This window comes from Ambystoma mexicanum, chromosome 9, assembly GCF_040938575.1.
Source record: "Ambystoma mexicanum isolate Mex_15411 chromosome 9, UKY_AmexF1_1, whole genome shotgun sequence".
Lineage (NCBI taxonomy): Eukaryota > Metazoa > Chordata > Amphibia > Caudata > Ambystomatidae > Ambystoma > Ambystoma mexicanum.
Window position 1 is genome coordinate 306,541,435 of NC_090931.1, and position 18,958 is coordinate 306,560,392.

At 41.7% G+C, this 18,958-nt stretch overlaps 1 protein-coding gene across 3 annotated transcripts in view; it reads left to right on the top strand.

Moving 5' to 3' along the window:
- Window positions 1-18,958, top strand: part of MYO19 (myosin XIX) — an 804,019-nt gene that overhangs the window by 250,729 nt on the left and 534,332 nt on the right. For all 3 annotated transcript variants that reach the window (XM_069614704.1, XM_069614706.1, XM_069614705.1), the window contains exons 7-8: window positions 7,522-7,624; window positions 7,838-7,934. In XM_069614704.1, coding sequence (XP_069470805.1) covers window positions 7,522-7,624; window positions 7,838-7,934 — 200 coding nt within the window. The remainder of the gene's footprint in view (window positions 1-7,521; window positions 7,625-7,837; window positions 7,935-18,958) is intronic.

Genomic DNA, 18,958 nt, shown 5'->3' on the forward strand with positions numbered 1-18,958 from the left:
TATTTGGTTCAGTTGTTTAGATCTTGCAGTTTATTTCTATATTATACTCATTTATCATTAATGTGCTAATATACTGTTACTTTTACCATTAAATTCGGTTTGGTTTGTTTACTTTTTTCGCTCTGTGATCAGAGTACTAGCACTAGAGGAAAGGCCCTAGACAAACACACATATCGCGTTCACTCTGCGGTGTATGTGAGCCTCCTACGCTACGTTCGTGACTGATGTGACTAACGAGGGAGACGGATGGCTGTGGCACCCGACTACTTGATCCACAGCTGGCCTGGTTGCCGGCTTCAGGATATGCTATGGAGGTTTGCGCGCCATGTGAGAAATAATGCACTGCTATCCGGAGTATCCTGCTTGATTAGGGAGCGGTGCGGGTGAGCAGCTTACTGAAGGCGTGCGCATGGAGCCGGAAAGGTCTAATTCTAAATATACACACAGCATGTACTACGCGTTTGTTAATGACCATGTGTTTAAGTTTGTAAATGGTACCGATGTCGGCCATTCCTGGTTCCTTCGAGTGGATCCTTTTGTGAAACTGCTATTCTGAACACTTTCATCAAGCGCTGCCAGCCTCCACTTGACCTTTTCATCTTATTTAACGGATTGTGCATTTTATTTCAGGAGGCAGACGCAATGGGGAATTACCTAGTTAGATCAAAGCATGGGCTTCAACACCGGATTATAAAGGTATTTCAAATTTGGCGTGTTGGAAACATTAAAGCTCATGTTTGCTTCTGCATGGGGTAGGTGGTTCACCTATCTGAGGCAGATATGGAAGGCGGGATTCCCGCCTGGCACAGTGGCCACTGGCTTGGATTTAGGTGCACCATTACAAAGGGTTTTATCTAGTGCAAACCTTATGCATGGCACTGTTCATGATGAACCTGTTGCCAGAGGTGGAATGGTCTTTGGCCAAAATTCATCTGTGTATGTGACTTAGCCCATAGAACTGAAGGCTGTTTGTATGGTTACCATTATATGTGGAGTGGAACGGGGTCAGTGTATTAAAGAGAACTATTGAGATTTGCCTTATATCCAGGCGACTATAGTATAGCTAGTTCTAGGTATTATGATGCCAAATGGACATGCTGACTTAACTGTAGTGAAACATGCAATCAATTTCACTGCGTTTGTTAAAAAGACAGGAGGGATTTTCATTACAACTGATATTTTTCATATTGTTAATATGGCATATTATCTTTTCATAATGGAGATGGAGTATGAACACCTTGCCCATGTTTCCCAAATTCTAATTGGTTCAATGGCCCAATGTTTTTAATGCAGGAAAACATAGTTTGTTAATATTAATAGTGGTTTTGCTCTCATGTGTTACCAGTGCTAATTAAAATGCCTGATAGCTTACAAGGAGTTGCGGTAGTATGACGATTACTGAGTTGAATAGCAGGAAAGGGAAACGGAAACAGTGGTTATGTATACTGTTTAGTGGGAAAGCTGGTAGGTGATGCGTGTATTTGTCGAGTTATGATGACTTGGGACTGGGGATGATTAGTCGGCTAATTGGGAAATATGGGAGGGGGAAGGATGGAGGGGCTCAATTATAATGCTTATAGCTATTATAATAAGGGGGCATATTTGTTGACAAATCACGCAGTGATGTGGTGGGTAGGAATAGTGATTGCAAAGATGAGACTTAATCTTTTGAACTATAGTTAGTTCTCAGATGTTGTCAAACCAAAAGACCAAAATGAGCTTGGGGCTTATTAATGGAGTTATAAGGTGTTAGTGACTGTTGCTAAGTTGAGGAGGTTAATCGGGTTGGAGCAGAATCTGGGGAGGGAGAAGGAAGAACAAAACAATTATAAAAGTCGGGGGTAGGTGCTAATTGTACTATATTCACAAGTTGAGGCGTGGACCATGGAGGTTATATAGTTCTGAACTACCGTTAAAAAATTTAAATATTGGGGCTCAAAATTGCTCTGTGATGATACAGAGAGTTGGGATGATGCTATTTTTGATCTGTGTTATGTGTGTATTCGTGGGTGTCTTTTGTTTCATGTCATTAAAATTTAGTTGGTCTAAGATGTAGGTCTCTATCACGTCATCAGTGGATAACTGTTTAGATAAAGTTGGCCCAGATTTCACTCCGATTCGAGTCTTATATGAGCATGACTACGAATGTGTGTTAACGGAAGGTGGTGAGATATTCTGTGTCCTACATACATGGGTCAGGATTAAGAGTAAGCTGTAACTGTTAGGGTAAGGGTAACTGTTAAGGGTAACTGTAAGGGTAACTGTTTATCAGATGACTGAATTGACATTTTGTTCATGGAATCTGAGGTGACTAATCCCAGGAAAAGAAAGGAGGTATTCATGAGATTGAAGAGGGAAAGGGCAGATATTGTTTTCTTGCAGGAGACCCATTTGTTAGATGATTCCAAAAATCTGCTGAACAATAGATGGCATAGTAAGATATTGTTAACTGTTATGTTTCCAAATCAAGAGGAGTAGGAATACTGTTACGCAAACGATTGAATATGAGTGGAGAAGGTGATTATGGAAAATGACGGAAGAGTGCTCCTGATGGATGTAAAAAGTATGAAGGGAATGTAATTACTATAGGATCCATATATTGCCCATGGACTACGGGTAACAGTTTTTTTGTTTTTTTTGTTGAAAGATTACATCTCCACGGCGAGATGAGTGGGGAGCACATTATATTAGGGGGATATTTTATTTGTGTTTCTAATCACAAGCTAGACCGTTCAGCGCAGTACCGATATACAGCGGAAAGTACAAGCAAAGCGTTTGAACTATTGCATAGTCTTAATTTAGTGGACATATGGAGATCTTTACATCCAGGGGAAAGTGAGTATTCTTTCTTTCCACCGATTATTTTATGATTTCTGAAAGACTCATTGAAAAGGCTACGAACGCTAAGATACTGGAACAAGGTATTTCGTACCATTCTTTGATAACACTAGATCTGGAGTTGAGGGAGGTAAGATCAACTATGTCAAGATGGCGCCTAAAATGTATATATTGAACGATCAGGAAGTATAAACATCCTTAAAATCCTTCAGTAAGACCTTTTATAAAATAAATAGAGGCTAAGCCGCTGAGCAAGTGGTCTGGGATTGTTTCAAAGCGGCAATCGGGGGAGAATTAATAAATATTACAGCTCGTAGAAGGAAAAAGGGGATAGTGGAATTGAAAGGTCTGAAGAGTAAGTTAGAAAAGTGTCAAAAGAAATTCCAATTGTCAAGGAGTAATGAAGACAAATTAGAGATGGATAGTGTGCGTGAATCCTTGAGGAAAGAGATGGATATACAGAGTGAAAAAGGTTTCTTTTTCATGAGGTGGAAATATTGGGAGCAGGGAGACAAGGGGGGTAGATTGCTTGCAAATAAGTTGAAGGGCTTGATTGATAAACCCTAAGTTCCAAAAATAGTGAATGATCAGGGATTGTCTAAAGTTGAGAAGAAGGAGATATGTGAATGTTTTAGAAGTTTTTATGAGTCCTTGTATACAGAAACCAAATTTCCGGCAACAGACAGTTTAGAAGATTTTTTTATTTTAGAATGATAATCTTGCCAGAATTGACTGCTGAACAAACCTTAAATATTGATCAACCAATCAAGGAGGAGGAGCTATTAAGAGCAATTGATCAACTCAATATAGGTAAATCACCGGGCCTGGATGGGTTGCCAGTAGAGTTCTACCAGGCACTAAGTCCGGAATTAGCTCCAATACTATGTAACCTGTATAATAATTTTATGGCTGAAGGGGTTATGTGCCCAACAATGCACGAGGCATGTATCTCTGTATTCCCAAAACCAGCTAGGGACCACACAAAATGTGAGCACTATAGGCCAGTATTGTTACTGAATGTGGATACTAAAATATTCACTAGAATATTGACTAATAGGCTGAACTTGTACATTGGTGGACTATTTGGGCAATCTCAAGTTGGGTTTATGCGAGGGAGGCATGGCTATGACCACATCAGAACTATAATTGATATATTGGGACTTCCCAAAGTTGAAGTTGAGAACATGTTGTTAATATTTATGGACACAGAAAAGGCGTTTGATCGGGTCAATAGTTTTTTCTTTTTTAGATTATACTCTTTTAAGAAGATGGGATTTGGGGATGCCTTTCTGAGAACAACTAAAGCCTTACATTCAAGTATTAGTGCAAAGATATGGGTGAATGGAGAACTTTCTACATCCTTTCCCTTTACTAGGGGCACCAGATTGGGATGTCCACTGTCGCCTTTCCTTTTTAATCTTGCGCTTGAACCCCTGATAGCTCATATCAAACAGGAACAAAGTTTACAGGGGCTCAAAGTAGGGGAAGGGGAAATTTAAAGTGTTATGTAATGCGGATGACATGACAATAATATTATCTAACCCAAAGGAAGAGGGGAATAAACTTAAAAGTATGTTAGAGGAGGTGGGGCGCCTGTCTGAGCACAGGATTAACTGGGAGAAATCAGTGGTCTTTCCTCTGAATGTTAACTAGCCAAGAAGTGATTTGAACTTGTGGAATACAGGAACAGTGAAGTATTTGGGGATTCATCTGGTTTGTGAACTGAAAAAGATGGTGGAATTTAATGTAACTAAGATAGTGTAGGTACTCCAAAAGGATGTACTAAAATGGGATAGACTGGCACTTGGTGTCTAGGCAAAGATTAATGCAATAAATATGGTGCTTTTGGCCAAAGTCCTTTATATTATTCAATTTATACCACTAAGGTTTACGAGGAAGGTCATCAGGCGAATTGACAGTTTCAGAAATGCCTTTGCGGTGAAGGCAAGAGACCTAGAATTCCTTGGTATGTTTTGATATGGGCAGTGCGAGATGGGGGCTTTGGATACCCCAATCTGGAAAATTATTGTAGTAGGTTTGTACTGAAGAAGTCAGCAGTATATTTTGATGAAAGGACTAATGACATTCCTTTGTGGAAGATGGTGTAGAGAGAGACATTTTTACCATACACACTGCAAGATATATATTCAATGGGCAAAATGCCCAATCTGAATACCAAATTGCCTACTATAGGAATGACTGGGGAGGCTTTGAGAACATTGATTGGTATAGGGGAGAATATTTGGATTCACTATGATGCTTCACTGTGGCATAACATGGAGCTACAGATTGGAAACAAGACTGTGTGTTGGCAGAGCTGGATTAACAAATGTATTTTCAGGGTTTGTGATGTGTGAAAGGATGGTCCGATGATCCCTTTTGAGTTACTCAGAAGAAATGTTGGACTAGGCGAAAAGATGACACAGGCGGTATATGGAATTGAAGTCTCTCCTTTTGGAAAGACAGGTAATGTTGGATGGCCCTATGAAGGAGAGACCAATGATCTGTGGAATTCCTCGGTCCTCCCCATGTATGGTGTCGACATATGTGAGAATGATGCCATTGGATGAGGATTGTGTGATTGCATGGGACAAATTGTGGCAGGCATGGGTAGTGGAGTTAGGCAAGAATATATTGGTAAAATAGTGGGACATTTTTGTAAGAGTTGGGACACATTTGTAGATGCATCTGAATTTGAGATCTGTGCGTCAGAGGATTCTGTGTCGACTTTACTGGACCCCTGCACGGATTGGCTGGTTTGGGTATGACTGGTAATGGTTTATGTTGGGGCTGTGGATGTAGTGGGGGTAATTTGTGTTACATATGCTATGGGAATGCCCAAGGGTGGTTAGTTTTTGGAACGAGGTGTTGAGCAGATTGGACTTTTCACTGGGAGTTAAACTTCCAAGAACAGCATATTCAACAATTCGGTTGTCTAACAATGAGAGATGTGAAGTGGCTCGAAAGTGCAGTAGATGGATCAACAGAGTGCTTGTGGCAGCGACAAAGCAAATACTAAGTGTATGGAAGACCAGAAAAAAGCCAGATCTGGAGGGATAGCTGTTGGATATGCGAACACTGTTGAGTTATGAGAAAGTCATGCTAAAAAATCAAATGCGAGAGGACTCTTATCTGGAGGTGTGGGGGCCATTCAACCAACTGTTTGGTTAATGCTAGCATTGAAGGACTTTTTGGTGGAAAGTAGGACATGGAATGAGATGAGACTTATACATATTGGCTATTTGTTGTTCATCAATGTTTGTCTAAGGTGTACTGTTTAGTTACCTAATATGTCCAATTGTTATAGTAATATAGTTGATGAGTTATAGTGGAGAGTATTAGGTAATATAAATAAGGTTATAGTGTTAATAAGTTTTGTTGAGGTTATAAGAACTATGTAATAAGATGTTTCCACTGCTTTGATGATTGATGTATTGTTTCTTTGTTTTGTGATTATTCTGAAAAAAACAAAAATAAAGTGTTGGAAAAAGAAAAGTCTTACTAGAAGAATCTAGTAGGGCATAGTTTTCAGGTAAACTTCGGTCGCCCTTCTTGAATATGGGAACAATATATATTCAACGACTGTTTTAAGGATCTCATTTAACCTTCACATACTATGGAAGAAAGGAACTGAACTTTGCACCCATAGACAGGAATTCTTTTTCAGTGTTGCGTTAGACAGGCCAGGCCATCGGGGTCCATAGTACTTGAATTTTTTCTTTTTAGTATCTTCCTCTCTATATCCTTTAATCCGAAAGAACCCCTCCAGAATGTGGGAGACCCTTCCATAGTAATCGCCTCCTTGGATGGTGATTTGGAGAATAGGCCACAATTGTGACACACCCACAATGCATCAGCAAGTGGATTTATTTGGGTTTGAATACTTTTCCTTTCCTGCTCAATTCAGTAAACCCAAAGGGTTTTAGAATGTATTTTGGCTACTGCTGTCCACCTATTTGCTCCATCACTCAAGGTCATCTAGAGCTTTTTATATTTTATCCAATTCTTCTATTTTTGGTGGAGCAGGCATCAGTCCTAATACTGTTATCCTTTTTAATATGTTATGCTTTAACCCTTCTACCATAAGCCATTTTGGCTCTAGTGTACCTACTATATGTGTAATCCTACGTGCCATCCCTTTCCTCCATACTTGAGTAATATTGTTTCTGGAAAGAGGGTGGGATTGGAGTACACTGCCCAACAGCTTGAATGCTAAAGGCCAGTTAATTCATTTACAATGTGGTGGAGGCCAATAGTTTTCCAGAAAGTGTACACCCAGAATGGAAGGTCATTATCTATGGCTTGAGTATATGATGCTTGGGGTACATTAGACCATGCCTTTTCAAAGACTGGATAGGTAGTGCATGACACAACCACCCAACAGAAGGTATGGTGACATATCAAGGTTAAGAATTTCAGAAAACCTGAGACGTTCAGTGCAACAATATTACTTGGAATCTAAGGGTAAAGTTGCAGGACATGTAAAATAATTGCGACCTTTGTATGCAGGGGAATTGCCCTAATAGCTGGCCCTGGTAAGTTTATGTTCTGATACGTGCATCACTAGAGTTGATCCTGCAATAATGCTAATGGTACAATATGGCTCCTTTTTTAATTGAATTAACGTTCAGCTACCATATTTTATAGTATTTTAGAGTAAAACCTATCATTTGTACTTTCCAGTACGCAGCTTCTGACCGGTGCGTCCATCCAGACATACCTGTTGGAGAAAACGCGAGTTGCACATCAGGCCCCGTTGGAAAGGAACTTCCATATCTTTTATCAGGTTTGTAATCTATGCCTTAATAATTTGCCTTGCCTACTTTTTTAAATATTTTTTAAATAAGTCGTTTACTATACAATGAAAAGCTTACGGATTGGTTTAGTTTGGTTTTCATTGTCTGTCTTTAAAAACACAAATAACATCCTTTAAAAGTGCTACTAATTTTACTGCAATTTAGTCAGAAATTTCAATTTATGTTTCATATTCTTGATGCAGATCACAAAAGGGGCAAGTACAGAAGAACGAAGGCAGTGGAATCTCCCTGAAGGTGCAATGTTCTACTGGCTGCCAAATCCGGACAGAAATCTGGAAGGTAACCGCTATGCCAAGGTTGTAACGGGCTGAATGTTAACGGGCACAACTCTGAAACACCACCTTACTCCACAAAATAGGTGGTCCTCATCTGAAACAATAAGCTGCCCTGCATATGGACTAGTTTCAAGACATTTGAAACGTATCCTTACTAGTGGACACCTCAAAGGACTTGCCACATGAGCCATGATGCCCTCTTACCTCAGCAAGTATCTAAATACATATTTTTTTCACCTCTCAATAGCAATATACTTTCCCTCCTTTTCGGACACAAATTAATTCTCAATACTAAACCCAACACAATGCAATATTATGATTTAAACTGTGAATTTCAAACTTAAATGCGAAATTGTTATCTGGCATGTACACCAGATGGTCACTGTCGGATACTCCCTATCCGTAAACCCCAAACATCTCAATTGTATGCGGCTTGGCCTCTTCACAACCAGTACTTAGTCAGTTTTGCTTTACCTTCACAAACCAGCAGTACGCTGGCAACCAAAAGAGTTTTGTTTTGTTTTTCTGGTCTTTTTGGATTAATAGCAGGGAGATATGTTTTTACTTGAATTGGCAAACTACTCTGACACCAGGAAATAGAGAAAGCTCAATGTAATGTGCGAAAAGGTTACATCCAACAAACTAAAATCTAAACCATTAAAAACTAGGTGAGAAGTATAGCCACAACATGGACAAGACTTTACCCTAAATGCGATTTACAAATGTTGATCAAACCTGAAGAATACACTGGTGCGCATGCTGCTGATGAAAAATCCGATGTGTAATGTTTAGGGTCTCTCTGGAACGTTTGGGGACATGCATGTAATTTTCGGATGCTTAGTACTGATGTCAATGCAGAAACTAAAATCTTGATAGAGCATGGTGGGAAGGTGAGCCTGAATGATGATGCACCAATAGAGGCAGTTAAGGCCATTTTTCTCTGTTTTGTCTATCTTTTTTGTTTTGACTGTTAGCTTTTTTTACACGTTTATATTTCAGTTTTTGTTAGTAGGACAGAGAATCTCAATTTCTTTTTTTAAATATATTGTAAATGTTTTTCAAGAACTTCAGGATACATAAATATAACAGTTGTATTAATAAATAGTACACATTTCTACATATGCCTTATCTAGCATATATTTTACTCAGCCCTGTATGTCATATCCGTTTTCCACTAGGTAGACACAACAAAGCGAGAGGAAGGAGAAGGGATAACATAGCGGGCCAAGTTAAATCAATCTTAGAATTCTTTCAGCATATTTGTTGTTCCACATTATGACTTCTTGGCACCGATAACTGTTAGTGTCATCCTGCTCAGTGGGACTGCATTTACCAAACCTGTAGGTTGTGTTAACCTACCAAGATATAAATCTATAATCATCAGGTGACATGCAGGTCTTTCACGGCTTCATTAATCCACTGAGCTATTTTACAAGCACAAATAATATTATCCAGTGGCTGGTGAATGGATTCCAAGAAAGAGGGGATTGGAAAGGGCCTGTTGGTCATTTTATCTCTCTAAGATATAAATTGACTTCCAAGTGAAGGAAAGAAACCCATTGTATTGCTTGCAACACTGCATGACGCTCATTGGACAAGCTGGTCATGTTGCACTCTCACCTGGCATCATGTACATAGCTTTCAGATAATGTGGGTGTAGCACTGACATTTTCCCAACAAACTATGCGGGCTACACAACTAAAATGGAGATCATGTCCGGTGGGAATCAGTGCTTTTTATAATGTACTTTGTAAGTTAAACTGTCTATATTTTGCCATGATTGCTGTACCTTCATATCTTTCATTGTATTGCCCTATGCGTGCATGATGCATCGCCTTCGTAATCCGATCCTTTCGTGTCTCATACTTCAAATTCTGCTTGGTACTCTCCAAGCCCCACTTTCTTACACTGGCCGATGAAATTTTGTAGTATCATTTATTTAACAATTCATCTTGCCGTGAGTGAGGCGTGAGAGCATTCTGTGGTATGCATCTCCTGCATGATGAATATTATTATTGACACAATGAAAATAATCACTTCTAGTTGATGCCAAATGCATCTGCTAAAGAAAACAAGGCACAGTAATCTTCAGCGATTTGCCTAGAGGATTACATAGTTTAGTCAAGTGGATAAGCCAGGACTTTGGCACAAGTTTCCTTCATCTACATTTTGCAGTATAGACAGTGGACTCCATTCCCATGGCCTGCTGCAGATTAATCTTACTATGACCGACTTGGTGTTTCATTCTTAAGAGACCAACATACAGTGAATCTTCTGTCAAGTAATGATAGCACTTATTAATGATGGACAGAAGCATTAAACCATTATAGCACTATACATCTGACAAAGTCTTTGATCTAGAAAACAGCAGTTTGAGATAACAATCATCCATGATTCTAGGCAAAGAAAGAAGGGCGTATCACAGTGTACTGGGTTATATGCTATTTCTATGGACCCATCTTCCCCAGGAATCTGTTTTGTGCACTTATGAAGCGATTTTCCAATTAGAAATGTTAGAAAGTGGTATAATGTGTATTCAGAAAGATTTTATCATTTTGCTGTTTTCCCTCCAAAGACATCAGTGGGATACCCAACTTTAAGCTATTGTGTTGAATCTTTCCTGACTTTTGGAGCCAAGTTAAAAGCCTTTTTGCTCCACCTAGCTTGATAAGCTCCTCTATTCTGGGGCCACTGATCAGTCCCTATGGCTATCAGGGCAGGAGAACTCTGTTCTCCATAGTAAAGTTAATTGTTTATTTTTCCTTACACACACCACTTTCTGTCCCTATAGCTTTGTTTTTAGTAACTTTGTGATTACTTGCATGATGTGCCCAGGATTGGTTGGTGGCAGCGGATAGTTTTGAAGTGTTTTTCTTTCTTATAGTATCGTGCACTTTTGCATTTTTACCAGTTATTGCTATTTAGAGTACCATATACTCTAAAATGACCATGCCACAAGATTTTCACCTGTTCTTTTGTCATCTTGTAGTTGGACTTTCTTCCTTCCCTGGAGTAGCCGGATTTTCCATATATAGTAAGCCCTTTCGCAGGGAAAGCTCCAGCTTTCGTGGCTAAAGTGGTGGTTTGTGTGTATGGCCGGATGTGGGGGCTGGGTCACTGTGAGGGGTCAGAAGTGCAAAACTGACACAAAGGTAACGCTTTCCTAAGGTTTGCTATTTATTAAATGAAAAAGGGTGGGATAACTGCCTCTCTTTCCCTGTCCTAACGAGGATGTCCCTACCTAAAAAAACTAAACTAAAGAAAGATGACCTAGAGTCCAAATGCCTCTGATCTTTACACTAATACATACAACAAAATAACACAAGGAATATTTGACTTTCTTCAACACAATAGAATACAAGTTCATACTTATGGATTCCTGAAAGTACTCCTTGTGGCCAGGGTTGGATTCCCTTCCCTTGGATCAATGCAGGAATACCTTTTGGAGAAGTTCTGATTCAACAAAGTTCTATTTAGTTTAACACAAAAGATCTTTTTCTTCAAATACGACTGTCCGCTTGTTAAAGTAAATGTCTCTTCCACAAACACTTGTTCCACAAACCAAAGCAATTGGTGTCTTTTTTCCAATATACTTCCTGGTAAAGCAAAAATGTCTCTCATAAACCAAGACAGTTGACTTTTTTCAGGATGTATAGCAATTATCCTTTACAGGTGGCCCGTTTTGGATCGCCTACCCCCTACTTAAGATTTACATGGTGTTGAAAACTGATGTAAAATGTTTCTCTCCCTTGAAGAAAGTTCTAGCATTGAGAAGCAACAAAGAACTGAAACATGTCGGGATATCGTTGTTGTTAACACTTTGTTTAAATACATAGTGGATTGTAATTGTTATGTGTTCGTAAATTTTAGATGTTGTGAATTGTGGTATAATTTATCCCATTAGGTTGGTGTTATACCCACCATGTGGGTCTAAATCTTGGGTTATACTGTGTGTTTTTAAAAAAGTTGTTTTTACAATGTTTTATTGAATTTGAATATGATAATTAAAATGATCAAATCTATGAAAGTTTGTTGCACACCAAGTCCATTTTTTCAGGACTAATGGGTATGGGTCATTACTAATCATCTTCTGTTAGACAGATGAGCAATTTATCAGACTAAAGGTTGTGTACCTTTTCTCCTTTTGTGTACTAATACTTATGGTTAGCCCCAGACCGTGGAGTTAGGTTTCCAGTGGGGTGTTACTTACCTTATGTATAGTGAATAGCAATTATCAGCATATCACATGTATTCTTCAAATGAACTACTTTTGTCAGGATAGCACAGCAACTACTTTTGGTAATGCCACACTTCTTCTTCAAATGAAATAATGTTAACAAGTGATTTTCGTTACACCGCCTTGCCACAATCATATTGCTTCAGAATACCATAATCTTTCCTGGTCCACTTGCTTGCCAGGACAAACTACTTTTGGTCCCTTTCTTGGTTAACTCTCCTGGCAGGATGTAAAACTCCTACAACTATGGTTGTTCTTGGTGGCAATATTAGTTCCAAGATTCTCCACAGCAGTATCCTAGTTGAGGAGGGCTGAACAATGGTTGCCTCTGTGTATGCACTCTTGGCAATGTGGGTTACAGGTTTCTCCCAGTTGGATATAAGGGGAGTTGTGCCCTTGTCGCCTTTTTGTTATGCTTTATTTGTTCGGTATTCAAAATGATGGGTTTCTGAAAAATGTCCTGTTCGGAGCGCGCCAGGGTCACCTTTAGCATCAAGCACACTCACACCGGTTGATCCTTAGTAACTGTGGGCCCCTCTTCCTCGTCCCAGTATCAAGGGCATTATGGATCCTGAAGTCATAATGGTTTTGGGGTTTCGATGTTTAGTTTGGATTGTTGTGTGAAATGAGAGTTGTTGGGGAAGGTTGAGAAAAAGGGTTTTGTTTTAACTTTGGGGTTAGGACCTCTATTTAAGACCTGATCATGACACGTAGAATATATGTTATTTAATTCCTTGTTAGGCAGAAACCTGTGCAGTTTCCTTAGGGACCACTGCAAAAAGTTCAAGACTACAGATGTTAGCAGTAAACCCAATTGGTAGCAGTCTGTACCACCCAGATTTACCTGGTAGCTGTGGCTGAGCAGTCAGACTTCTCTCAAGAAGAGTTAGGCAGTATATAGAGTATACACATTAGGTACAAACATACAGTAGCACAAGCAAACACTGACCAGAGCTTTGGTATAAAAGTATATAATTATTTATTTAAAACATTTAAATTATTTATTTAAAGCACACTTGTAAAAATACACTGGCACGAGTGGCAGGAGTTAGATCAGTTCAGAAAAGTTAGTTAACAGGTCCGAGGTCACCCCAGGATAGAGAGTCAAGGATTTACGGGACACCTTGAACTGTCTGTTTCAAGGGAGACCAAGCGGGACACAGTACCTGAAATGGTGAGAAAGCTCCAGCAGGGGCAGTTGTTCCTGGCAGTGGGTGCAAGTCGGTGCTTCGTCCAGGGGAAGGGAAGATCTCGACGTGGAGGAAAGCTGGAGGTCGTTGCACTGCCTGGGAAGAAACCAGCCGCAGAGTTTCCCGGTTTAAAGGTACTACCCTTTTATTCGCGGTAGTGGTGAAGCGTGGCTATCCGGCCGCCAGGGTGCTTGGCACGGGCGATTCGACCACGAGACGATCCAGGAAGGCGAAAGAAGGGCGAACTGGTTAACCCCACCAGCTCAAAGGAAGAAGACTCTCCTGGAAGAAGATCTTCTCTGCCGTTGGGAAGTGGTGAGTCGGTTCAGCAGGGCTCCACCAGTGGTGTCATCGTTGCAGGTCGGCTCAGCTTCTCCCTCGTCAGATTCTTTAGGTCCTATGGCGACTTTTGAAGTTCCAGTCCCCAAAGCCCTGCTTTTATGCAGAAAACCCCCACTCATCAGTCCTAGCTGTCACTCAAATATGTTAAGTGGTGAGCCGGGGGGCTCACCACTGGGCCAATCACACAAGAGTGCGACTTGAGTTGCCGAGGCAACTCAGCCCAGGGTGCCTATTCCCCCCCCTCCCACACATCCTATAGACCCAGACAGAGTGGCACCACTTTTGGAGGCTTCTGTGCAGAAGCCCGCCAAAAGTGGGACAAAGGGCTCGACTTGGGTTGGAGTTACAGAGGCGAACACAAACGCCATTTTAAAACCGAGTCCTGGAAAAAAGACCCAACCGGGGAATAAATATTAAATAAATAACCCGGTGGTATCTTTAACATTGCACCAAAAAAGTGGTGCGTTTAAAATTAATGGGAAAATCCCATAGAAAATATTCCAGTGGAATATTTCGCATGGTAACCACTGCCACCAGTCAGAAACTCGACAAGGGGAGACGATACAGTGCCACCTTGGAAAACAGACCCAGGGGCAATCAAATTACCCCTACCAGTACTTCCACAATATGATGGTTTGTACTGGTTATGTTCACAATTTAAGACTAGTAAAGTCAATGGTGACTTTGCATGCCCTGGGAGACAGTAGTCAGTCCCAGGGTATGGAGTCTATGTATGGGGGTCACTATGACACCCCTGTGTAACTGTGTAACACACTTACAGAAAACACATGAAGCCCTATGGAGTAAAAGACCCCATAGCCCATAAAACACATTACATAGTCAAAGGACATTCTCAAATCATGCCTAAGAGTGGGAGAAAAAGAGTCTCCCTCTTAGCAGGAGAAAAAAATAAACCCCAAAAATCCAGCAAAGCTGCTGGGTGTCTCACTAGGTTTGGGAAATTAGCCTTAACAGAGAATTCTCCCCAACACTCGCCCCCCCCCCCCAGACTAAGGGACATGAGTATTTAATCCACTCCGAGATGAATCTCATACCTCTAGTCGGTTATACACACCCTAGAGAGACCATCTGCATTTTGGTGGAGACACCCTGACCTATGTTCTATGGTCAAATCAAAGGTTTTCCTTTGTAAGCTATATGACCTACAAACCCTCTGAGGAACATCAGTCTTTTTAAAACTATAGGGGATCTGGTTGACCAGTCCCTCAGAAGTTGCTACAACTTCTGAACCTGTTAGGCTTTTTCAAGGGGCCCTTATAAAGGATTCCCTTGGATCTAGAGGGGCCTCCAGAGTTCCTCACCACCTCTCTGTTGGGAGAAGTTTGGGTTTTGGGCCTCTTGGTTGGAGGGGATGGAGATAAGCAAGGTGCATGCTTCTCCTTCCTCTTAGATCTACCCTTGCCTACTTTAGGAGTTTCACTCCCAAGATTAGGATTGGAGTTGGAGTCTTCAGTAGAAGGCCCAACAGTCTGAAGGTTTTTGGCCTTAGACTTTTCTTTTCTGGTTTTCCACCAGCACTGAGAATTACCAGTTCTCTTAGGCCTAGTTAGGGGTCCAGTTGGTCTATCCACCTCTTCCTCAGAAGCAGGGGGAGTCACAGACTTTAAAACTGGGGGAATAATGATGGAGCTTGGTTCGGGCTCCCATTTCCCTAACATTTTAGCCTGAAATTTGCCTGGGTCAGAAGTCAACTTACCAACACCAGGGCTTGTAGTGGGGTTCTCAGTAGAGGTTCCCACAGGCTTAGAGTTGTCCCTTTAGGTGGCCTCTCTAGCCAATTTGGTTTGGTTCTGGGTCTCCATACTGGGAGGCCTGGGGGAACTGGATACTACACCTAGAGTTCTTAGATCATTCCCCAACAGGACTCTCCCAGGCACCTCAGTCTGAACACTGACAGGAATCCTCACTGTCATGTTATTACACTGAATGAGGGCTGGTAGAATTGGAATCATTTGGACAGGGCCTCCAGACATCTTAGTGGGACCTTTGGGTGCCTTAGCAACATCCTCAGGACGGAAAAAGCTTTCATCCACTACTGTTCTGCTGGCCCCAGAGTCTCGCCTTGCAGGAGTATCCTGGCCATTGACAAGAACACTGTCCATACAATAAACTTTAGAGTTTTCTGGTATGGAGTTGTACACACTCCTATTCTGATCACTAACCAGACCCATGGACTCTACTGTTACACTTGCTTGAAGACCCAAAGGTTCTTCAGCAAAGACTTCAAAGTGAGCACTAGCCATTTGGACTTCCTCCTCAGGAGTGAAGGCTAAGGAGACTGTGCTGATCCCTGTAGGTTTACCCTTACATTTGGGATCTCCTTTGATATAGTCAGTTGCCTTACAGACATAGCATACTCCAAATGCTCTCTGAAAGGGTGGCTTGTTCTGACCTCCTTCTGGTTGTTGACCAGAAGGTACACTAGCCTGTTGTGGTTTACCTTGGGGCTTACCCTGGTTATTTTGTTGTTTGGGGCCCTCTTTGGGTTGGGAGGTATTAGAAGTCTCCTGGTTCCCTTTTGGTGGCTGCTTTCCCTCATCCTTTTTCTGAGTGACCCCTGAATCCTTGTGAGTAGCCCTGTTGGCAATCCACAAGTCATCAGCCTTAGCTAGCTACCTGGAATCTAATTCCCTTGAATCAGCCAAGTGCTGTCTGAGCTCAGGAGAGCAGGCATCATAAATTGACTCCATTACAAGATTTCTCATTCCCTCAGAAGTGTTCACCTTGTAACCCTTAATCCATCCCTCTAAGTTTTTCAAACACTCATTCACACAGGTAGCCCAAAGGGTACCATCATTCTTTTTGAGAGTCCTAAACCTCTTAAGGTACTGGGAAGGGGTCTTCCCAAATCTAGCTATTAAAGCTAGCTTCACACATTCATAGTCCCTTCTATCCACCTCCCCCAACTCCATTACCACATCAGATACAACAGGGGGAGCCTAGAGAACAACCAGGGAAGTAACTCATTCCCTGAGATGTCCTGGAGCCCATGATTATACTCAAACATAGCCAACCAATCCAACACATCCAACTTAGGCTCATACATACCCACAATCTCTTTAGGCATCCGGGGTCTTTTGGGACTGGTACTCCTAGAGGATCCGGAGAGAGAAGCATTTTCAACAGACAATTTCTTCATCTCTAGCTCATGCTTGAACTCCATTTCTCTGAGCCTTAGTTCTTGATTCAGTTCTTGGTGTCTTTGTTCTGCTTGAGCATTAAGTCTTTTAAACTCCAATTCAAGTTTCATTGTCTCTAGTTCAAGACATTGAGGACTACGTGTGGGACCTGGTAAAAGTCCAGTAGGTACAGCTGGTAGAGCAGACAGAGGCCTAGGGGGAACAGTCACAACAGCCTCACCCTCCTCTTCTGACTCTGCCTCAAGATTTTCAGTACTTTGATGAATAGCAATATCATCACTGTTATCTACATTCTCTGGGAGAGTGGGTTCCTCTGAACCATCACCCAGACTTTGGTTTGCTAACAATCTTTCTATTAGCTCCATGTTCTTGCCTTTAGTCAGGAGATTCTTATGCTTACAGAGAACTCTTAAACAATCAGCAGTTTTTGTAGCAAGGGACTCTTGACTATAACTTTCCATAGTTGACAGGTTAGAAAATAAACATTTTAGTGCTAAGCTTTGTGGTTAGTTGCACTAAGGTATCTATAAGCACACTAAAATGTATACTCAACACAAATCCCACTTCTGCCACCAGTGTTAGGCAGAACCCTGTGCAGTTCCCTTAGGGACCACTGCAAAAAGTTTAAGACTACAGGTGTTAGCAGTAAACCCAATTGGTAGCAGTCTGTACCACCCAGATCTACCTGGTAGCTGTGGCTGAGCAGTCAGACTTCTCTCAAGAAGAGTTAGGCAGTATATAGAGTATACACATTAGGTACAAAAATACAGTAGCACAAGCAAACGATGACCAGAGCTTTGGTATAAAAGTATATAATTATTTATTGAAAAACACACTTGTAAAAATACACTGGCACTAATATGTCAAGCAAGTTCAAACACAGTCACTAGACATATATACACCTCCCTGATTAATTATTCGACAAGTCTTAGGAAAAGAACACCACTTATTATCAACACAGAGGTGAGCGCTTAACCAAGATGGCACTCCAATAATTATTTAAAAAGGGAGAGGAAAGGCAGAAATAGGAAAATACACAATACCAACACTTTTAAAAAACCACAGCAAGTCAAGAAAGGCAGGGTCTACTGTAGAGCAAAAAGTTCATAGGCCAGGCACACTCTTGGAGTGAGCAAGGCGGAATGTGCCCAAGATCACACAGTTGAAGTACACTTTAAAAGTCTTTGCAGATAGTTCAAAAAGGAGTTAGATCAGTTCAGAAAAGTTAGTTAACAGGTCCGAGGTCACCCCAGGATAGAGAGTCAAGGATTTACGGGACACCTTGGACAGTCTGTTGCAAGGGAGACCAGGTGGGACACAGTACCTGAAATGGTGAGAAAGCTCCAGCAGGGGCAGTTGTTCCTGGCAGCGGGTGCAAGTCAGTGCTTCGTCCAGGGGAAGGGAAGATCTCGGCGTGGAGGAAAGCTGGAGGTCGTTGCACTGCCTGGGAAGAAACCAGCCACAGAGTTTCCCGGTTAAAAGGTACTACCCTTTTATTCGCGGTAGTGGTGAAGCGTGGCTATCCGGCCGCCGGGGTGCTTGGCATGGGTGATTCGACCACGAGACGATCCAGGAAGGCGAAAGAAGGGCGAACTGGTTAACCCCACCAGCTCAAAGGAAGAAGACTCTCCTGGAAGAAGATCTTCTCTGTCGTTGGGAAGTGGTGAGTCGGTTCAGCAGGGCTCCACCGGTGGTGTCGTCGTTGCAGGTCGGCTCAGCTTCTCCCTCGTCAGATTCTTTAGGTCCTGTGGCGACTTCTGAAGTTCCAGTCCCCAAAGCCCTGCTTTTATGCAGAAAACCCCCATTCATCAGTCCTAGCTGTCACTCAAACATGCTAAGTGGTGAGCCGGCCGGCTCACCACTGGGCCAATCACACAAGAGTGCGACTGGAGTTGCCGAGGCAACTCAGTCCAGGGTGCCTATTCCCCCCTCCCACACATCCTGTAGACCCAGACAGAGTTGCACCACTTTTGGAGGCTTCTGTGCAGAAGCCCGCCATAAGTGGGACAAAGGGCTCGACTTGGGTTGGAGTTACAGAGGCGAACACAAACGCCATTTTAAAACCGAGTCCTGGCAAAAAGACCCAACCGGGGAAAAA